At 41.8% G+C, this 19,733-nt stretch overlaps 1 protein-coding gene across 1 annotated transcript in view; it reads right to left on the bottom strand.

The window, feature by feature from the left end:
• Positions 1-19,733, bottom strand: part of THSD7B (thrombospondin type 1 domain containing 7B) — a 549,335-nt gene that overhangs the window by 37,569 nt on the left and 492,033 nt on the right. The window contains exons 17-19 of the mRNA XM_019554526.1: positions 6,749-6,890; positions 3,962-4,077; positions 2,157-2,274 (exon numbers count right to left, since the gene is read on the bottom strand). Coding sequence (XP_019410071.1) covers positions 2,157-2,274; positions 3,962-4,077; positions 6,749-6,890 — 376 coding nt within the window. The remainder of the gene's footprint in view (positions 1-2,156; positions 2,275-3,961; positions 4,078-6,748; positions 6,891-19,733) is intronic.

The following is a 19,733-nucleotide window of genomic DNA, read 5'->3' as shown; positions in this document are numbered from 1 at the left end:
CGAGCCCCCAAGGTCTGGAACAGCCTGCCATCGGAGGTGGTTCAAGCATCTACACTGAACACCTTCAAGAGCAAATTGGATTTTTATCTTGCTGGGATCCTATGACCCCAGCTGACTTCCTGCCCTTCAGGCAGGGAGTTGAACTTGATGATCTTCCAAGGTCCCTTCCAGCCCTAATGTCTATGAAATCTATGACAAACCATCATGTCTGTTAGCGCCCTTTGTAGCAATGGTTAAGGAGTTGTTATCTATCCATTGTTCTCCCTGTGAGACACTGCAGATAATATTTTTTATTTTTACTTGTAAGGAAGAAACTGCTCTTATCATATTTCCTAAATACAATGTACACTGCAATTTCAAGCAGCTGTTTTTTGGGGAAAAGGGTGCGTGTTGTACGTGAAAAATATGGAAGACTCATAACATATACTGAATAGAGTTATTCAGATGTAATGAAGCGATTAGCCTTGGCGAGAGTTGGAACCAAAACACTTCTATAATCCTAGTTAGATTAGCTGAGGGCTCAAAGTTCCAGGTCCTCTCACTTTTAATTGGCTTCCAGTGACTTAAGAATTGACTTAAGAAACCTGCAGAGGAGGATGCAAATTCCTGGCCTACAGGTGAAGTAACTTCTTTGGTTCTCAAGAGACTAAGGAAACTCAATGTGCCAAATACCTAAACCTAAATTTCAACATACCTTGTTCCCTTTACTACCTGTGCAAGGTACAGCAGTTCCCTTTACTACCTGTGCAAGGTACAGAGGACATATACAAGAGAGAAAACTTTTTGCTACTGTACAGTATTTGGGGTATTTACTTCCTTTTTTGGTAACTCTTTGTATAGTGGAAGCCAGGATGAAGCAATGACTGGCTTTTGATGATATGTAGGAGTGACTCATCTTATCCTAGTAAGCCACTGTGCACTGTCAAATTATTCTATTTTTTCTAATAACATGAACATTAATACCCTTAGAAAGGTTTTAAAAAGGGAGGAAAAATTCAGCTTCAAATTAATAGTTTCTTAATGGCTGGTGGCTATTAAATAATATTTATGCATTATTCATTTATGTTAAGTTTAGGGAGCACTGTTTTACTGAACTGATGAAAGCTCAACAGACAAAGAATGTGATTAATCTGAATATTAAGCTCTTTGATAGTTTCTGTTACATGCTTTGATCTCTGAAATCCGTCTAAAAAGTGGCTCCCATAGAAGCTGAGAATCCATTCTTTCTTTGTCCTCAAATAAATGTGATTCAAAATAACACTACAGACCTTGAAATCTTTAGGACAATTAGAAACTGTGTTGTAATTCCAAAGCACACCACAGCTTGGAAAGTAATGTCATAGGTGTATTTTGAAGAAAACCTATAATACTTCTTTTAAATTCAGAACGGTAAGAATTAAATACAAAAACATTCAAAACTAATAGTCCTAATGACATTCATTTCTCTGTACAAGATACATACTCAACTGCATATACCTGTACAGAACCCCAGTGATGAAGTAAGGGCCTAAGCATATCCTAAAGAAGGCAGAATATTTACAGAAGCCTTTTCTATAACATAAACTGTTATTATTTTAGTTACTATAGACACAACTGTGCTGATATTTTGAGTTCTGAAGTACAGAGAAGAGTAGGAAGTATCAATTTAAAAAAACCAAACAAAATGTACAAGTCTCACTAGCTTTATCTTTCAGGTTACATTTATCTTACCTGGTTCTACTCAGAAGAAAAGTTTGGGGCTTTTTCTTCAGTGGCTGAATTTACAGATTTTGGAACAAATTAGTAAATGATCTTTGCTGTACGCGTCTGTCTGCTTCTCATATTTGGATAATTCAAAAAATAGCCTGACAAATTTTAATTAAATTTAAAAAAAACTAATTATGAAAAAAATCCAACACCACCATAGAAAAGTCCTCATGGGATTGTAATGAAACATGTAAAAAAAAATCCAAAGAATATTCTGAGGATTTACTACATATTGAAGCAATTCCAGTCCTTCTTAAGTTTGCAGATAAATGTATGTTTCTTTTTACCTGTTCTGAAGGTTCTGCATAAATATTTGCAGGATGGGCTGCACTTATTAACACTCTTTATCACACAGTAAGTCTTTGAGAGATACAGAAAAAGGGTAAAAACAGTCTTGCAAAAGCGCTTACCTCCAACACCACAAGTGTGTGAACATTGTGACCAGGCTGACCACTTGGAAAGCTGACAATTCACAATGCAATCCACGAGGCACTGAATGGTCATTTTTATAGGTTTTTCCAAATGCAGCTATAAATAAATAAATAACAAAAAATGGAAACAAACAATAGGTTGGTTATCACTAAAATTAGAAAATTTACAAGGATGTAAGCCGGGGGGAGGGGCAAAATACGGCCTACAGACTGGATCCAGCCCACCAATTGATTGCATCCTGCCAGCAGCTGCCCCATGGCACTCTGCATAGGGCTGAGCACCACCCGGAACAGCCAGCACCGCACTCCCGCCTGTGCCCACTGGCCCCATCCCCACCCCTGATCAGAGTGCACAGCTTCTCAGTGGGGCTACTCTCAGTGTGGGTGCAGCTGCCCAAATACAGCTTGGCTCTCCCCACCTCCAGTGGCCTCCCCTGCTCCTGCCCCTGCTGCACCAGTCCAGGCGGGGTGGAGGGGAGCTGTAGCTGGACAGCACACCGCCCCCCACCACTGCGTGGGGCTCCAGCTCCAGGTCCTGGATGCCTTCCACCCACTCTGCCTGCCTGCCCAGCATACTGGGCTGAGGTTAGGGCTGGAGTCAGGGCCAGGCTCAGCTCCATGCCCAGCACTGTGGAGGCAGCTGTGGACTGCACCTCCACTGCATCTCCTGGGCGAATTCTGCTGCATGCTCCCCCTGCCATCCCTCTCTCCCCCACCCCCAGCTGGCTCCCAGGCAGCCCCCCCACACACACACACGCCCCCCTCCCACACACAATATACGAGATTAAGACGTTATTTTGAGCTATTATACAATTGCCTCTATGTACACTACTAAAAAAACCATAAATGAGGACAAAAATTATGTTTAAAAATAAAATGAAAATGTTATATTTGATGCTTGATTTTTATATGATTTTTTTATCTATAATTCATTAAAATTATATCTGCTAAATGATTTTGCATGTGCAACCCTCGACAACTCACCAAAATTTATCAAGTGGCCGTCCAGCCAAAATAATTGTTCACCGCAATGTAAACGATACTCATGTCATCATTTTCAGGGATTTTTTTTCAAAGGTGCAGTAATAATGGATTACATTTTAAGACAATTTTACATCTCATAACTTCCCTGGTGCCTTGTTTACTGTAGGCTCCATTTTGCAAGCCCTTACTCATATGACTTCAACAGGACATAATTCTTAGTCCAATTGTTCTCAAACTTTTTAGATTAAAGGAACCCTGCATTAGACTTAAGGCAGCCTTGAATAATGCCAGCCCTTTACTTTCACTCATTTTTCAGTGTGGAAAAACAAAAGAAAAATTCTTTGGCTGCAAAGAACTCAGAAAGACCATAACAGGCAAGGATTTTCTGAGACCAGATTCCTATTTGAAATCTGGATTTACGTGAATCCTGTGTTGATTTTTGCACACAAAGTGCTACTATTGTGTGGCACTCCATGCAGCCTTAAAGGATCTCACAGTACCACAATATGCAAATATGCAAACATTACCCTATCACTGAAATCCAACTTTAGAGTAGTGAAAAGAAGCCATACATTCAATTAGCATACATTATCATTTTCAGACTCTTATTTTCTGGTCCCCCCCCCCACCCTTTTTTTTAACCACTTCCAAAATCCAGGATTGATCATCACAAACTTCCATGACTTGCAAATGTTAAATGTAGACCTCCAAAGGCAGCTTTGTCAGAGAACTGCAATTTTCTATAACCAATGCATACATTAATCTTTAACAGATTTCTCTGCTGCATTTGTAAACTTCACCTGGTCACAGTGGTTTATATGCACTGTTTTTCCATCACTGCGCACACAGCTCAAAAGGCGGCTCCTAATCCCTTGTCCACAGGTTGCATTTTCACTCAGTTGACATGTACTCCAGTCTAAAAATACACAATAATTATATTTATTAAAGCAAACGACCACTGCACTTCATTATACCTCAGTTTACTCCATGACGTGGTTATCACTGTTTAATGTGCAGCTTTAGGATTGTGAGCTCATATGAGAAACAAAACAGATAAAAAAGTATAAACGTTCTAAAATGTTCTAAAAAGTAAGTCTCAGATATCCATTAACAAAAGCAGTACATCAGAGTATGTAGAAAACTGTTGAATGCTGATAAAGTATATCTTTAAAAAACAGTTGGCACATTTACAAGGCCATATTATTAGCCTGAAGTAAAATTTCAGTTTGATAAAGTGGCCATAGAAGTTTCTCAAGTGCAACTCCATTTTAAGCTATTTGTTCTCTCAAAGTAATGCTCAGCATTATCTCAAACAGAGCTCTGTCTTAAGTGAAAGTGATATTTCCATTCTCCCTTGTATGTTTCCTTATTCAGAATAATGTTTAACATTTACCTGACCTACCATGAGCTTTGAAGCTCCTTTTTTATATCAAAGAAGAAACTGAAAGAAAAAATATGTATTCTGCTGTCCTTGCTACCAATAAAAATGAAGAATAATAAAGTATTGTTATTTGAAAAATGACTATAAAAGAGGTACCATGATGCTGCATGTTTGTCTACCGGTAGCTTTCATTTCAAATACGCTGAAGTTATATTTCAAAATATCTTTTTTTCCTGTTACTCCTGAAAACTGAAACACAGATCTAAAAGTGAAGCTGAGTTCTGTGGTTTTTTTAATATATATAAGCACTGGCAAAGATGGTTAAAAAGAGGACTTTTTTCCCCCCTGTTTCTCCTTTTTGTATTTTGGAATTTTCCAACCAGCTCCAGTCATTTGTAAATAAGTTTCTAAATGCATTTTGCCTTCATTTGTTTCTATGCAACCCATATTGCTTTCAGGTTTTACCACTGCTTTCACCTGGGTACTATCCTCTTCAATAGGATTGCCCAGCTATAACATTTCCTTGCAACTAGAATTTTGTCAACAATTCACTTTTAAATAATTCTCGTGCAAGAACAGATTCCATCCCATTCTTGTTAATTTATAGTGCAGCTGCAGCGATAGCTCAAGTAGTAAACACTCATCTTGAACCCCAGCATGCCTGCTTCATCCAGTGGCGGACACAGGGTGAACGGGCCGGCAGCAGTATCTACAGTGCCAGCAGCAGCCATCGCTGCTGAGGCTGCTGGGAAGCAAGTCCAGCCACTGTGCCACCCCAGCCTTGCTGCACACCCAAGGGATAAAATCCATTGGCAGGCCAATTTTTTAAGTAAAATGTTTTGTGTTCCACAGCCAATCAGCCCAATCAATTCCAAATCCATGAGTCATTCAAAAACCACATGTTGGCCCTACTACTGGCAAACAGCCTCCACCCCACCTGGGGCTTCAGATGCTTTCTAATCACTCGGTTGGCATTCTATGTGCAGGCCCACGCTCGGAGGTTTGGGGTCCTGATGCCCCTGAGTTTTGCATGCTCGCAGCCATATGGATGCAGGAGCAAGCTAGGGAGGAGTCTTCCATGTTCCTAAAGTGGGCAAAAGCCCAGATCTTCCCACTGGAAATAAAGTGGGAGGTTAACTATACATTACTTCTGCAAGTACTACTTCATGTCAAGAAAGCGGTCATCCCCAGCCACCAGGAAAATCGCATTAGTGATCATGGTATTTCACTTGCTAAGTATGGCCTGTATTTCGCTCACCCCTGCTTTAACACACAGGTCATTGAGCAGGGCCCCAGCAGTCGGCAGCATTTCAAGCTATGGTAACGCCATAGCTTGGCACTGCTAAGTATGTAGACCCCCTACAAAGGAGCCACATGCTAATTAGACCCCAGTAATGACTGGAACGGGGTGTTCTTGCCATGAGTCCTGAGATGCTCCAAAAATTTATAAGCAAATGAGACATGGGGCAACCTGGTCCAGCTCCACCTCGGGTGGGTGCAAAGCCACACTAATCATGTGACAGGCTGAGGGGGGTGGGGCAGAAGGATTCTGGGAGAACTATTAGGAGCTCATTTCATGGTGTTTGCCAGGCATTTAAGGCTGGTGAAAAAACAGGAATAAGTGGAAATAGGAAAGAAGGACATAGCTCAGCTGTTGGAATGAACAGGAAGTCAAAATATATGCTCATCATGACTTGGAAAAAAAGTCAGCAGTGGGGGGACTGTGTTTAATGGGCATTACCATATATCTGACTCAGACGGGCTGTATTAATTTATCCTTGTGAGAGGCTCCTATCAGCAAGTTTGTCCAATGTAGCACATGTATATTATAGCCATGCTCACCGTTGGCTGCATTTAATCAACTTCATAGTTAGTTTCCATGGCTGAGCATATGCTGCTTTTAACACCGACAGATAGATAATGTATTTAATGAGTTTTCCATGTATGTGAATGGAAGATGAGGGGCTTTTCCTCCCATGCTGATTGGGGGAAAAAAAACCTCATCTTGTAGTTGAGTAAATACACCCAAAGAGCAGATTTGCAGAGCGGTAGAGTGTTATAGGCAAAGCCATATTTAAGACTAGAACCACAGTTTAATATTGTACCTTAAGTTGTCATGTCTCTTCAGACTTTGTAAATGTATAGTAAAAAGTCTGTGAGAAAGATTACTTTTTCCACTTGTCAGGTGAATCACAGTTATGCTTACCTGTCAGATTGTACTGATACTGGAAGCAATTTTGATTGAGAACACAAGGTTGCATTTGTGAATCTTCTGGGCAAGTCTTGGCATTTGAAGGAGACCTTAACACATGGCGAACACGTGTTTGCATAACATTGGGATCACATACCTAGATATTTTTTAAAATTGCAAAGTAGAAATAGATCTCAGTGAATATTATAGATACCAATTACCTGTGATACATACACATATTATATTGTTATATGGTTATTCCTATATCAGACCACAAATTATATTATTTCCTTCCTGTTATTTAAGCCAGTTTAAATATTTTCAATAATTAACCTGTTTCAAAGGTATCATTAACATTTAACACATCTTTATCCTAATACTACCAAGCCTGACATCTACTATACTCTATTTTGAAACACATCACTTCTTTAACAAATATATCCTATTGCTACTTAAGAGTAGGATAATGGGTTAAGGCAGATAGCAAACAAAAAATTGAGAAGTCTTTTGTTGCGACTCTATGATTTCCCAAGCAAAACCTTGTAGCAGTAAAGATGGATAAAAAAATTAATTACATCAAGTATTTTAGGATTCTTAATGTTGTAACTCAGTTAAAAGTGTGCTTCAGTTCCATGAGTGATCAAGGTGTCTGTCTGAGACACAAGACTTCACTGAGTGACACTTACCTCAGATGGTTAATGCTTAAGCTCTTTTTATTCATGACTCAGAATTGATCATTATTCTTCTGCCGACACTTATTTGTAACTTAAAGACCCCAACAGAAACAGATAGCATCATCTGGAAAAAAACCCTTTACTACAAGGACCACATGAAACACGATCAAAGAATAATGTCATGACTGTAACTGAGCTGCAACTTGGGAACATTCTGAAGATTTAAAGCTTATATTTTCAGCCATGCAGCCATGGTAGAAATTACAACAGACCGTTCTTTTATACTATATTTGCCACTACACATACTGGTTATGACATTGTAGGCCATACAGGACCACTTTTTCAACAGCAGCTGATACATTAAGTAAATACATATGTGTCCATGCAAATTTAAATACATTTAAGCAAATAGTACATGCTCTTACACTTAAGTCCATGTTAGCATCTCTGTATTTGACTTTCCGTCCTAAAGTATGTGTAACAATCTAACAGGTATATTTTAAAAAATGTATCCCCCTCCTCTCTCACACAATTCTATTTTGTATCATTCCCCCGTTCTCTCCTCACCTCACCTGAGGCAGAAGCCTCTACTGCAACTAGCTCCAAAGCACTGCAGATGTATAGCCTTTGACAAAGTAGATAGAAGTGTCATGGTTTTATGGATAGAGGTTCATAATATCACTTCTCCTTATACCAGGGTAAATATTTTTGTGTTCTAAGTGTCATAAAGAGGTGGAGGACCTCTACATGTTTTCTTAGCATCCTTCTACATAGGACACAGACCAATGGCTTGAGGTGGCAACAAAATAGATTCATATTGGATATCAGGAAATTCCTCTTCACCATTAGAACAGTGAAGCAGTAAAACAGGCTGCCTAGGGAAGCTTGTGGACCTTCCATCACTGGAGGTGTTCTGTAAAATTTTAATGTACACTCAAGGGATCCTAGATAGAGGGTCATGCCTCCCACTGCAGAGGAAGACAGAAAACCCACATCTCTTCCAAATCTGACCATGAGGTGAAATGCCTTCCTGATTCCAAATATGGTTTAAGTCTCAGCAGGAGCACTGGCACGCTCCAGTCAAAATTCCTAGCTTGGCTGCAGCCAACACCCAATGCCTCGGAGGAAGGCTTAAAGAAAAAAACCTTCTGACACATAGCAGAAATGGGTAGGGAATGAGAGGCAGGATTCCCTCCCAGTCCCATGTGGCAACCAGCATAGCCCAGAATCATAGAACCAGAAGAGACCGGTGAGATCATCAAGTCCAGTCCCCTGCCGTGGCCCCACACATCGGCTGATGCATGCCACAGTTCTTTTTGCCTTTCTGGCAACCTCATCGCACTGTTGGCTCATATTCACCTTCCACTTGATTGTGACCCCCAGGTGTCGTTCAGATGCTGTGCTAGCCAATGGACCACCACCCATCATGTAGTTGTGGTGATGGTTATTCCTACCAAGGTGAAGGCCTTTGCACTTATCCCTGTTAAATCTCAGCTGATTCCGTTCCGCCCATGAGTCTGGTCTGTCAAGGTCATCCTGCATCCTGACCCTAACCTCCAACGTGCCCATGTTTCCCCACAGCTTGGTATCATCCACAAGTTTAATCATTGAGCTTTGCACCCCCTCATCCAAATCATTAATGAACATATGAAAAAGCACGGGTCTGAGCACCAATCCCTGGGCGACACCACTGGAGACAGCTCTCTAGGATGAGGCTATCCCATCAATTATCACCCTCTGGGAGTGGTCTCTAAGCATGGGAAATAGCCATAGTAGAACAAAGGCATATCCATGGCTACCTGAATGCAAGTCAGAAAGTTCAGCTGGGGCCTTCTTCTAAAACACAAAAATACAACAGAGCAAGTACACTTAATGGCATCACCAATATTACAGGTGCAGTCACTATAGACTTTGTTCAAGGCCAGCTGCTCACACACCTACACAGCACTACTATGGTGGGAAAAATACGTCACTTAAGTAAACAGAAGTTCTATTTTTTTAAGTCCCTGAAGGACTTGTGAAGGCTAATTATAAGCAAAGATAGGTTTGCCTTCTTACAACAATTACTCTTGAGAGTAATAGCCCCGAAGCTAATGCAACTGTTTAGATGCATACAAACTATCAAAGAAGTAAAGAATCAGGAACAGGCCATAAAAAATAGGGTCTTAAAGAAAAGGTTCTGGTCAGACTGAAGTAAATAGATCTTTTGCTGCTACTGATTAAAAGAAAACTGACACACAGTAAATGGAGCCAGTGGATCGATCCTATTACTAAATCTTGGAACCATACCTATATTAAATATATGCACTACAAACAATTAAACAAATTGTTCACAAGCATATTTAATTCAGGAAAATTCCTCATGAGTATTAATGTCTGCTTAAAGTAAGAACAATAAAGATACCAACAAAACAGTCTGAGCTGAGAGGGAAAATATAAAAATGTGTTCTTTTTCATAAATGCTTGGGAATCTCAAATAATAGATTTTGATATATTAGCTCCAAAATTAAAAACTCATTAAAAGTTTAAAAAACACAGCCATATTGCCTTGCAAGTGCCTATAATACTGAACCCAGTGTGGGGGAAAATATAATTAATTCTCCTATTATGAATAATAAAAAAGAAATTTCTTGCCATTAAAAAGCAAATACAGATCTCAATTAGGCTACTGTAAATCTGGAAGTAGCTTCACTAACATTAGCAGAAATTTTCCTAATATATCCCAAAGGAAACGAGACAAATTTGACTCTGATTTGTTACTGATTTGTCACTAGTCTCCATATGTTTATGTTGTATTAGGGGAATACCATTATCATCTTAGAGTTATAGGTCTCCATGCCAAATAATTTTACATAGTAATCTTAATGAACTATCCACTGTTAACCAGAGGATGGTCATCTAGTAATCTAAAATAAGCAATTATTCTTAATTATTTGAAAACTAATCCCATGCTAAGTATTTACCAATAGTTTATTACCTTTCCTGCAATTAATTTAATTGTTTGTCCTCACAGGGAAGACTAATAACTTAAATGATTTGCCAATAAAAATCAAAGAGGGTATCTCAATAGAAGCTCCTAATTAGTGTGCTTATATATTCCAGTTCAGAAATCAATGAAGGTGCTGAAAGAAGCAGAAACCTGCAGGCCCTGAAATGCCTACTTTCAGTGTCCTTCAGCCTGAGAACTTGTAATCAGAAAAATTTTGGAAGTAATAGTAGGTACTTTCCTTTTTTCATGAATGCATCCTGTTGTGTCGTATTATAGGATGTTAACATAACTCATCCCAGAACATTGTACAGCCTGTTATATTGAAACAAATTTACTGCAAAGCTGGGCTATTTTCACTCTCAGCTATCTTCTTAGCCACAGCAGGTAGTAGGACAGCCATGATTCAAACAGGTCACAGAACATCCTCCATTTACCTGTGTTAAAATAATAAGTATTTTACTGCCACTCTTGAAGCTGTCATTTTGATCAGCACAACTGATGAGCCATGTTGTTTGGAAACAAGAATATAAATGGTAAACCAAATATGTTAGTTATATTTGAATAATAAAAGAATTTGGAAGGCAAAGTGTTCAGCTGATTATTCTGAGTCCATGGGAAACGTACACAAATTTAAAGAAAGAAAACTGTAACTAATACCCTGTAATATTATTTGTTGAATTTCCCTTTACATAAGTTGAAAAGTCAATTTAGTGTTATAATTGATTTTCTGGCCTTACTCTTTCAAGTTATCTAAATAAAAAATTGAGGCAAGTATATGTGAGACTAAGTAAACAGCAGGAGAGGGTGACGTGCAAAGAAAAAGATTAAAGCTAAAATTTTCAAAGAAGCTGAAAGGAGATGAGTACCCATCTCTGCTGGAATAGTAATGGGATTTGGGTGCATAAAATTCTAGACAGAAAGAATGAAAAATATTACTGTTAAATTAAACAAGTAAGGAGTATCTGAATAATATGCAAATAGTTAAGGAGTATAAGTAGTAAACACTGGGTTCATCTACACATTCATTAATGCACAGTGGTTACTGCACATTTAATTTAGTACTTGCTTAATGAAGTACTGACTAAATGTGCAGTAACTCATGCTACTGTGCAGTAGCACTTATGCATGTTATTTTTTTGTGATGCTGACTGCATAGTAGCCTAAAACTACTGTGCAGTAGTGTATTAGCATGATTTTTCCCTGACACGCTGCTGCACAGTAGTATTAAGCTACTGTGCATTAAGCATCTCAAGTAGATGTGCCAACTAAGTAGGAAGAGGCATTAGGATGGTATAAATGAGGAAGGAAGGGGGAAAAACAAATAAATTGCACATCACAAAGATGATCCTAATTCTAATATTATAAAAGCCTAAGTCTGTCCGTCTGTCTGTAACACTTTATTCACACTCTCATTGGCTGACAGAAATAGCCAGAGTGCTCCAACCATGGGGGAGCGCTGCCATGCTTCCGAAGCCATGCTGAGGACCAGACAGAGGGTGGAGCGCTGCTGGCCTCGGCTCCCCCACCCCGCTCCTTGCAAGAGGCAGAAGAGCAGCAGCATGGGGCATTAGGTGGCGGCACTCCATCCCAGCCCCCTCCCCTCTCTATCCCCCATCATTTTTGACGGGCAATTGGCTAGTAAGATAGAAATAGCATAATCAAACTCATCACCTGTACCAGCATATCCATCATGGAATCTGCCAGCACATGACACGGTCTGGTACTAGAAAAGCTTATTTGTGGAAAAGCATAACTCTTGGATGGAATGGATTTTCTACGGAGATTTGGAGCAGGGTTGAAGACAGCTGAAGGAAATACACGAAAGGGAAACTGTTGGAAGATCACAAAAGGAGACAGTAAGAATATGTTGAAGAGAATGGCAGGAAAAATCTGGGAGACGTAGAAGGAAGTTGAAAGGCAAGTTTGCATAGGGCCTTAAAGGTGAAGATAAGCTTAAGTTTCATCTTGTGAAAGGCAGAAACAAGAGAAACATTACATAGGGATTCGAGATGACATGGCTGAATAAGTCAGAAAGAACTTCCATAGCAATTTTTAGACAGTCTTGTAGGCTGCCTCCATACAACATAGATGTTTGGTTTCCCAAGGACAACTAGCAGAAGGACACCTTGTGCCATTGTTAGTTGTCCCTGTTGTTCCTGAGGAATACCTGTGCCATGTGCCCTTTGGCATCCAGCAGGTTACCCTGGGTGGGGTAGGGCAGGCTGGGGCCATTACTGGGCTGGCCCCAGCAGCCTTACCTGGAGTCCTGGGGGGCTGCAGCTGTGGCAGTCCTGCCAATCAGAGCTTGGCCCACAGCCAGAGCATGGCTCCAATTTTGAGTAGCGCACACTGTTCCTGTGTGCACCGCTCCACTTTTGTTTTTTTGCGCAGGTTTTTTGACCCCTGGACTGCTCCCTTGCAGCTCAGAGAACTGCTGAATGTGTGGTATATGCCACTGCACATGTCTGCAGCACCACATACCACGTGGCTGCACTAATCTGAACGCAGCCACAGAGGGAAAGTAGGAAGTCAAGCAGTGTACTGTTAAGAGTAAGTAAGGTGAGTGATGAGCAAGAAAATGGCAAAGATTTGGGCAGTTCACTGAGCAAGCCAAGTTCTGAGCAACATTATAAATAAAGATAGGGCAGGCTAGTGCTTACAGAATGACTCATTTAAAGAGGCATATGATTTTGTAAACAACAGCCTACTTTGTCAGATACTTAGTCTAACAAAGTATACCACTGCCTGCAAAAATGTATGCCCATGAATCAGTTAGTGCTGCCTGCTCTGCCTTCTGTCTAACTTCATACTAAGGTACCTAACTACCTCTCTTTATAAATGAAGAAAACAACAAGAGTCTGGCTACCAGATGGTATTCCTTAGGAAATCTCAGACTTGTCATTGACACTAAATGAGCAATATAGAGACACAGAATGGGAAGGTGTCTTTCGGGTCATCAAGTCCAATCCTCTTCTTTCACAGGCAGTTGTTAAACCAAAAAATCCCCCAAATGCCCACTTCAAATTCTCAGGGCCCCTCTAGATATTATTTTTGTTGTGCTACAATAGGGGCAGCAAGGGCTAAGCAAGAGGTTTCTGCCCCCTGGTCAGTCCCAGCCACAGCCACTGGGCAGCATCAGGGCAAATCGCCCTGGGCATGTGTACATATTCATTAATGTACCATAATTATGGTGCATTAAGGTTAGTACCTTTAACGGCGGGTACTAAATTAATGAGCCATAATTTGCCCTACTGTGCATTAGCACAAATAAATGCTTTTTTAGTGACATTAATGCATATTAGACTAAATTTACTGTGCATTAATGTGGGTTTTGCCTGCCATGTTAATGCACAGTAGAATTAGTCTTCTGCATATTAAGCATCTTGTGTAGATGCGCCCCCTGACAGCTTGCCATGAGGTAAGCCATCAGGGAGCTTGCTATTCTTCCCACCTCTCTGTCACTTAATAACAGGGGGTGCATCTACATGTGCAATTAATGGGCCCTGAATTTTCTACACAGAAATTTCAGGCATATTAAGCTAGGGCCCTGCACATATCTGAATGTGCACCCATTGGGAGCAAATTTACTTCCCATGGAAGCAGTTCAGTCCAGGGCAGCTCCTGCCCTGCTCTGCCCCCATGTGGCAGCCAGGGGGAGCTCCAGGCTCCACCAGAGTGGCAGGGGGCATGGGTCCCAATCTCCGTGTGCTGAGGAGAGTTGTCCTGGCTGCTGGGCACCTGCCTCCCAGCCACATGGAGATTGAGACAGGTCCTCATCTCCAAGTGGCTGGAAGGCAGCATCCTGCCGAGTCGGACAGCTCTTCCTGCCCTCTGCTACCCTGCCCCTTGTGGCCCCCTGCTACCTAGTCTGACCAGGAGGAACTTGCTCCCAGTCAGTATCTACAAGTACACTTCAGCACATTAGTTTAATGCACTGATTTCTAATCCCTGTATTTACAGGTACTATAAAATGGCACATTAGACTGATCTACTACACAGTATCTGCTGTACACGTGTAGGCAGTGATGTATTACTGCACATTAGAACAGTCTAATGCACAGTAAGCATTTTATGTAGATGCATCCAATGTCTCCTTCTCCCTGATGAAGGGTCTAAAGTAGCATGCTGGGTGTTCAAATTAACACATGATGCATAGCTACAACATAGTAGCTCCACATTTAATGAGGAACTTCTTTGTGACAAATTCACACTTTTTATCACACAATAAAACCTCCTTGGCTAAACAGGGAAATCCAGGGGATCCTAAGAGCAAAAAAGAAGACATACAGGGGGTGGAATCAGGGGGAAGCTATCAAGGAGGAATATACCTACTTAGCCTGCACTTGTAGGGAGGCAGTTAGAAAAGCCAAAGCAACTACAGAGCTGAGGCTGGCAACACAAATTAAAGACAACAAAAAGTCTTTTTTTTTAGGTATGTAGGGAGTAAAAGGAAGGTGCAGGGCAGCATAGGACCCCTACTGAACAAGAAGGAGCAATTAGTGACAGACAGGGAGGATAAGGCTGAGCTATTCAATGAATTTTTTGGTTCAGTGATCCTGAACAGGGTTCAAGATAAATCTCCTAATGAGTTCTTAGACAGGCATCAGAGAGACACCAGCCCTCCAACTGTCAACACTGACTTGGTGCAGAGTCATTTGTATGGACTGAATGTGTTCAAGGCAGCAGACTCAGATGAGCTCCATCCGAGGGTACTGAAGGAATTGTCCAGTGTTATAGCAGAACCACTGGCATGGCTGTTTGCATGCTTGTGGTGCTCAGATTGGGTCCTAGAAGCCTGGAAAAGCACCAACGTGCAGGGCAGGAAGGAGGATCCAAGTAATTATAGTCCAATCAGGCTCACCTCCATCCTTGGAAAGGTGTTTGAAAAGATTATGAAGGATAATGTTTGTGGGAGTCCAGTGGGAAAAATAATGCAGCAGGGAAACCAGCATGGATTCCTAGCAGGTAGAGCATGCCTGACCAATCTGGTTTCATTTTATGACAAGGTCACAAAATGCTTAGATGCAGGAGTACAGGTGGATGTCATTTTCTTGGATTTTAGGAAGGCCTTCGATATGGTATCTCATCCCATTCTCATAAATAAATTAAGAGGCTGTGACATAGATGTTTACACAGTCCAGTGGGTGGCAAACTGGCTTAGCGGTCACACCCAGAGAGTGGTAGTGGATGGGTTGGTATTGACCTGGAAGGATGTGGGCAGTGGGGTTCCACGGGATTTAGTCCTTGGACCTGTACTCTTTAATATCTTCATCAGTGACTTGGATGTGGGCGCGAAGTGTACTCTGTAAAAGGCCGTAAGTAGAAGCAGGGGAGACAAACACATTGCCAGTGCCCCTTACTAGGAAATACCTGCAGACCTATTCTGAGAATGGACCCAACAAGTATCTTTTATCTCTAATGTATCTCAAACCAGATTTTATACAAAGGAATTAATGATATTCAACTACATATTACAAAGTTTCTTCATATTTGACCAATCTCATTCCATTAAATAGATGCTATAATTGAATTTGTTTTCAAAGACTTTGTTTCCTCTCTGACTGCTCTAGTAATAACTATTATTTTCTTTGATCAAAGATTAAGCTTTTCTTCACTAGTTAAGCAAGATGAGTATCTCTCAAGAAGCTAGTTACAGTTGGTTCGTGGCCTGTGTGAGCTCACATTTCTTGTAAAGTATAGAGAAAAAATTTATCATTTGAATCCCCATTGTAATTTGCATGAAATTTTTATTGATAAATATATGCTTCTTCCCACACAATGGCTTTTTATGTTATGTGGCTGGTGTGAGCACAAGATGAAGGGTAAGAAGAAGAGAAAGGATATAACTACAACCGCAATAAAAGAGCCTATAGTCAGGAATTGAAAGTATGGGAAATAAAATATATTATTAAAGAATTCAGGGGAATCAATAGGAGTTGGGATCTGAATTCTAAAGTGTGCCTTTGAATCCCCCTAAATATGCATTTATTTGTAACTTCTGGTTACTTTCCCATGATTAATACTTGCACAATAATATATTATGGAAGCAAAATTATTTACAAGTGAAAATTGAGCCTACAAAACTTGAGACTGCATTGGGGACAAACTGAAAACCTTCCATAAGCTGCAGTGACCTGCCTTCAGATGGGGGTGGGTTCCCGGAAGCACATCATTCCAGTACTCCAGAAATGACACTGTGGAGTTCCCACTAGGTTTTTTGGGTGCAATTCAAGTTGTCAGTTTTGATCTATAAAGTCCTAATCAATTTGGGCCCAACATGCCTAAGGTACCATCTTCTTCTTTATACTCTATTGTCATCCTTAAGGTCAGCCAAGAGGAACCTGCAAGTAATATCTATATTCCAAGGGTGCTTGGCAAAAAAATGTGGGAGGTTATTCTTGGTACTCACCTGTGACAGAGCGCCAAAGTCTGCTGTTACTTTAAGGGTGAAGGAGTAGCAGAGAGAGCCATAGGTGAGAAAAGGTGTCTAATATGAGCCAGTAGGGCACAGGTACTGGGGGAGTTACCCGAGGAAAGTACTTACCACAGAACTATATAGGTTGCAGTAGCACCATGGACTATACCCTTGCATAGGAACTAGTGGCGGGGGCCAGGGCCCCCATTCCTGCCTGAATGGGGCACAAGTCAGGCCCTTCAAAGTTCCTATCCCATGGGTGTTGGCCATGTTTGTTGTTTAACCTGCCCCGAGGGCTGGGTGTTTATTTACCTGTTCTGGCCGGAAATTCCTGCCGCCACCCCTCCCCCAACATCTGGTGTGCCGAGACTTTCATTTCCTTCCCGGCTGAAACAGGTAACCAAACAGGGCTGGGGTGGGAGCGGAGGAGTTCCTGGTGCAAAGGACAGCGGGGACAAGGGGGGTGCAAATGCAAGCATTGGTCCGTGGGCACCAGAGGCCCACAGTACATCACTGATAGGAGTACAGCAGGGTCCAGCAGCAGTAAATCACCCTGAGACTGAGCCAGCAGGGTGAATCAGGAACCACCTGTGGCAGCTCAGGGGGACATGTCACCAGCAAGGGGCAGGGAGCCACAAGGGGCAAGGAACCATGTAAACACAGGCCCTGAGCCACAAGAGTCAGTCTGGTCCCAGGGGCTGCTGAGGCAAGAGCTCCAGAGCAAGGGGAATACAGAAACTCTTGTATCTGGCACTGGGGCTGACTTAAGGAAGGCGAACAGAGTGATGGTGCCCTACAGGAGAATATTTCCTGGGGTAAGGGAAAGCTGTTATACAGGCAGGTAGCTTACTCCAGGGTTACAGTTTTAACCGGTGGTATGGGAGTGGCTGAAAGGGAAATGAGCAGAGGTCATGGCAAGGTGCCTGAAGAGTGCCTGGAGATTTAACCCATGGAAGGGCACCTGGTAGTTTAACCCATGGTGGACTTCCAGGAGCACTCCAGTGTGTAGACCCCTGCTAGAAGCCTGGATCCAGGGCATAGACCTGGGGGGAGATCCAAGCCTAGAGCAAGAGAAAGAAAGGCTGAAGTCTAGCTTGGACCAGAACTGGATGAGGGCCAGTACCCAGGGAGGACAGAGCCAGGCCAGGGGGACACAGGGACAGAGACAGAGGCCAAGGGCCCAGAACAACAGACACCAGAGCCAGGGGCCCAGAGAGAGCCAAGTAGGCTCAGCGCCCAAGGCAAGGCAGAGATAGTCCTAGAGGGGCAAGATGGGGGCTTGGGCTCCAGATGGAGCCACAGCAGGCTCAGCACCAGAGGCAGGGTGGAGACAGCCCTAGAGGGATGAGTGGCCTATGCTCCCTCAGGTTGTGCCCTGCTTGGGGTAAGATTTGGGCTAGGACAGAAGCCAGGCCTGGCACAGTGGACCTAAGCTAAAGGAACCAGCAAGAGAAAAGGGGCTGAAGCTGGGAGGGCTGAGGCTCCAACAAGGGTATAAAAGTCTGGTATCAGACTGGGGCAACTGCCCACCTAAGTCATTAACTGGTAACTGGTGTGAGGCATGGGCATGGTGTAAGCAGGTGCCCACTCAGCTTAAGGGCAGGACTGAGACCAGCGTAGTCCAGGAGTGATTTGCTGGAGTTAGAAGAATGGGGGATCACTATAGGATCCATTAAGCAGCCTCCCTTTTGATCCAAATATTTACATCAGAAGTGTGGTAGGTGAATGAGAACTGGAGGGCATCCTGGAGCTCAAACTCAGTTATATTACCCCATAGCTCTGGACCTCCCTCCCTGTTGAGACCCACCATAGTGCAAGCCTAGACGTTTTCAGAAGTGCTGTAAAACTTTCCCATTTAGACAGGCATTTAGCAAACAAAGCTAGGCTAGGATATGATTTAGTTGGATTTTATATATTTCCTTTTCTATAAGAATCTTTCCTGTTTTAGAAGTTATTTTGTTCTCCTACTATAAACTACCCTGACTCTCTGTTGGGAAGGGCTGCATGTAAATCAAATAAATCGATCCATACATAAAGAAATAAACCAAAAATGCATCACAAAAAAGTTAAAAGACAGGGCTTAGGTGTCTGGTCCCTGGAGTAGAATCCAGAAACCCTGTGTTAGGAGCCAAGACATACATGGAGATAGTACAGAGGAAGAATATAGACCTGGTCTACAAGTCCTGAGCAAGTTTTGTAACCATTATATTCACTTCCTCTTCCATCTGTGTCAATATAGCTACCTCCATAGTAGCTATAGTGTATGATATCTAATTCTGTCTGAATATGTTGGGTAGGCTCTGAGTGTGCCTCGCGGGGCTTGAATAGAAGAACGCCAAGTTTCTGGATTTTGACTGGCCTTAGAAACACTGAGTAACATAAAAATGGAGATACCTTGTTCATGTAAAAGTGAAGTTTTCAGGCACAGGGGGAAATCTAATGTCACAACACTGCTGGATGGCAGCTGAGTGGGGAATCACAATTTTGGACTCAGGCATCTAAGTTCTACATAAGTCCTGCTTTTCAAGTACATGTCCTGTATTAGATCTAGATACAGGGTATTATTTATTGGTGTTTAAAATCCAAGTAACCAATCCATGCTTCATTAGTGATATTAACTTCAATAGCAGTAGGTTCAGGCCCCAAAATAACAGAGCCTGAGGTCAATGGCAAATTTACTTGTGTAAGTTGACTGATTCAACCGCAACAAGTTTCTTTGGTGACAAATAACTTTACCAACTTACCATTACTGTTGTCAGCTTTTTACATTTTTATTGTCTCTGCATGAAGTGTACAGAAAGCTAAACTAAAGCCCCTATAGATTAGGTCATACAAAATACCAAAACTACCCAAACCAGCAAGCAAAAACTCTAAAATGAGGTAAGAAACGGGTGAGGATGTGCTGACCGAGAGACTTCAGAA

The sequence above is a fragment of the Crocodylus porosus genome, unplaced genomic scaffold (assembly GCF_001723895.1).
Source record: "Crocodylus porosus isolate Cpor-Errol unplaced genomic scaffold, CroPor_comp1, whole genome shotgun sequence".
In the NCBI taxonomy this organism is placed as follows: domain Eukaryota; kingdom Metazoa; phylum Chordata; order Crocodylia; family Crocodylidae; genus Crocodylus; species Crocodylus porosus.
Note: the sequence above shows the minus strand (reverse complement) of the source record. Positions and strands in the feature narration are given on the sequence as shown.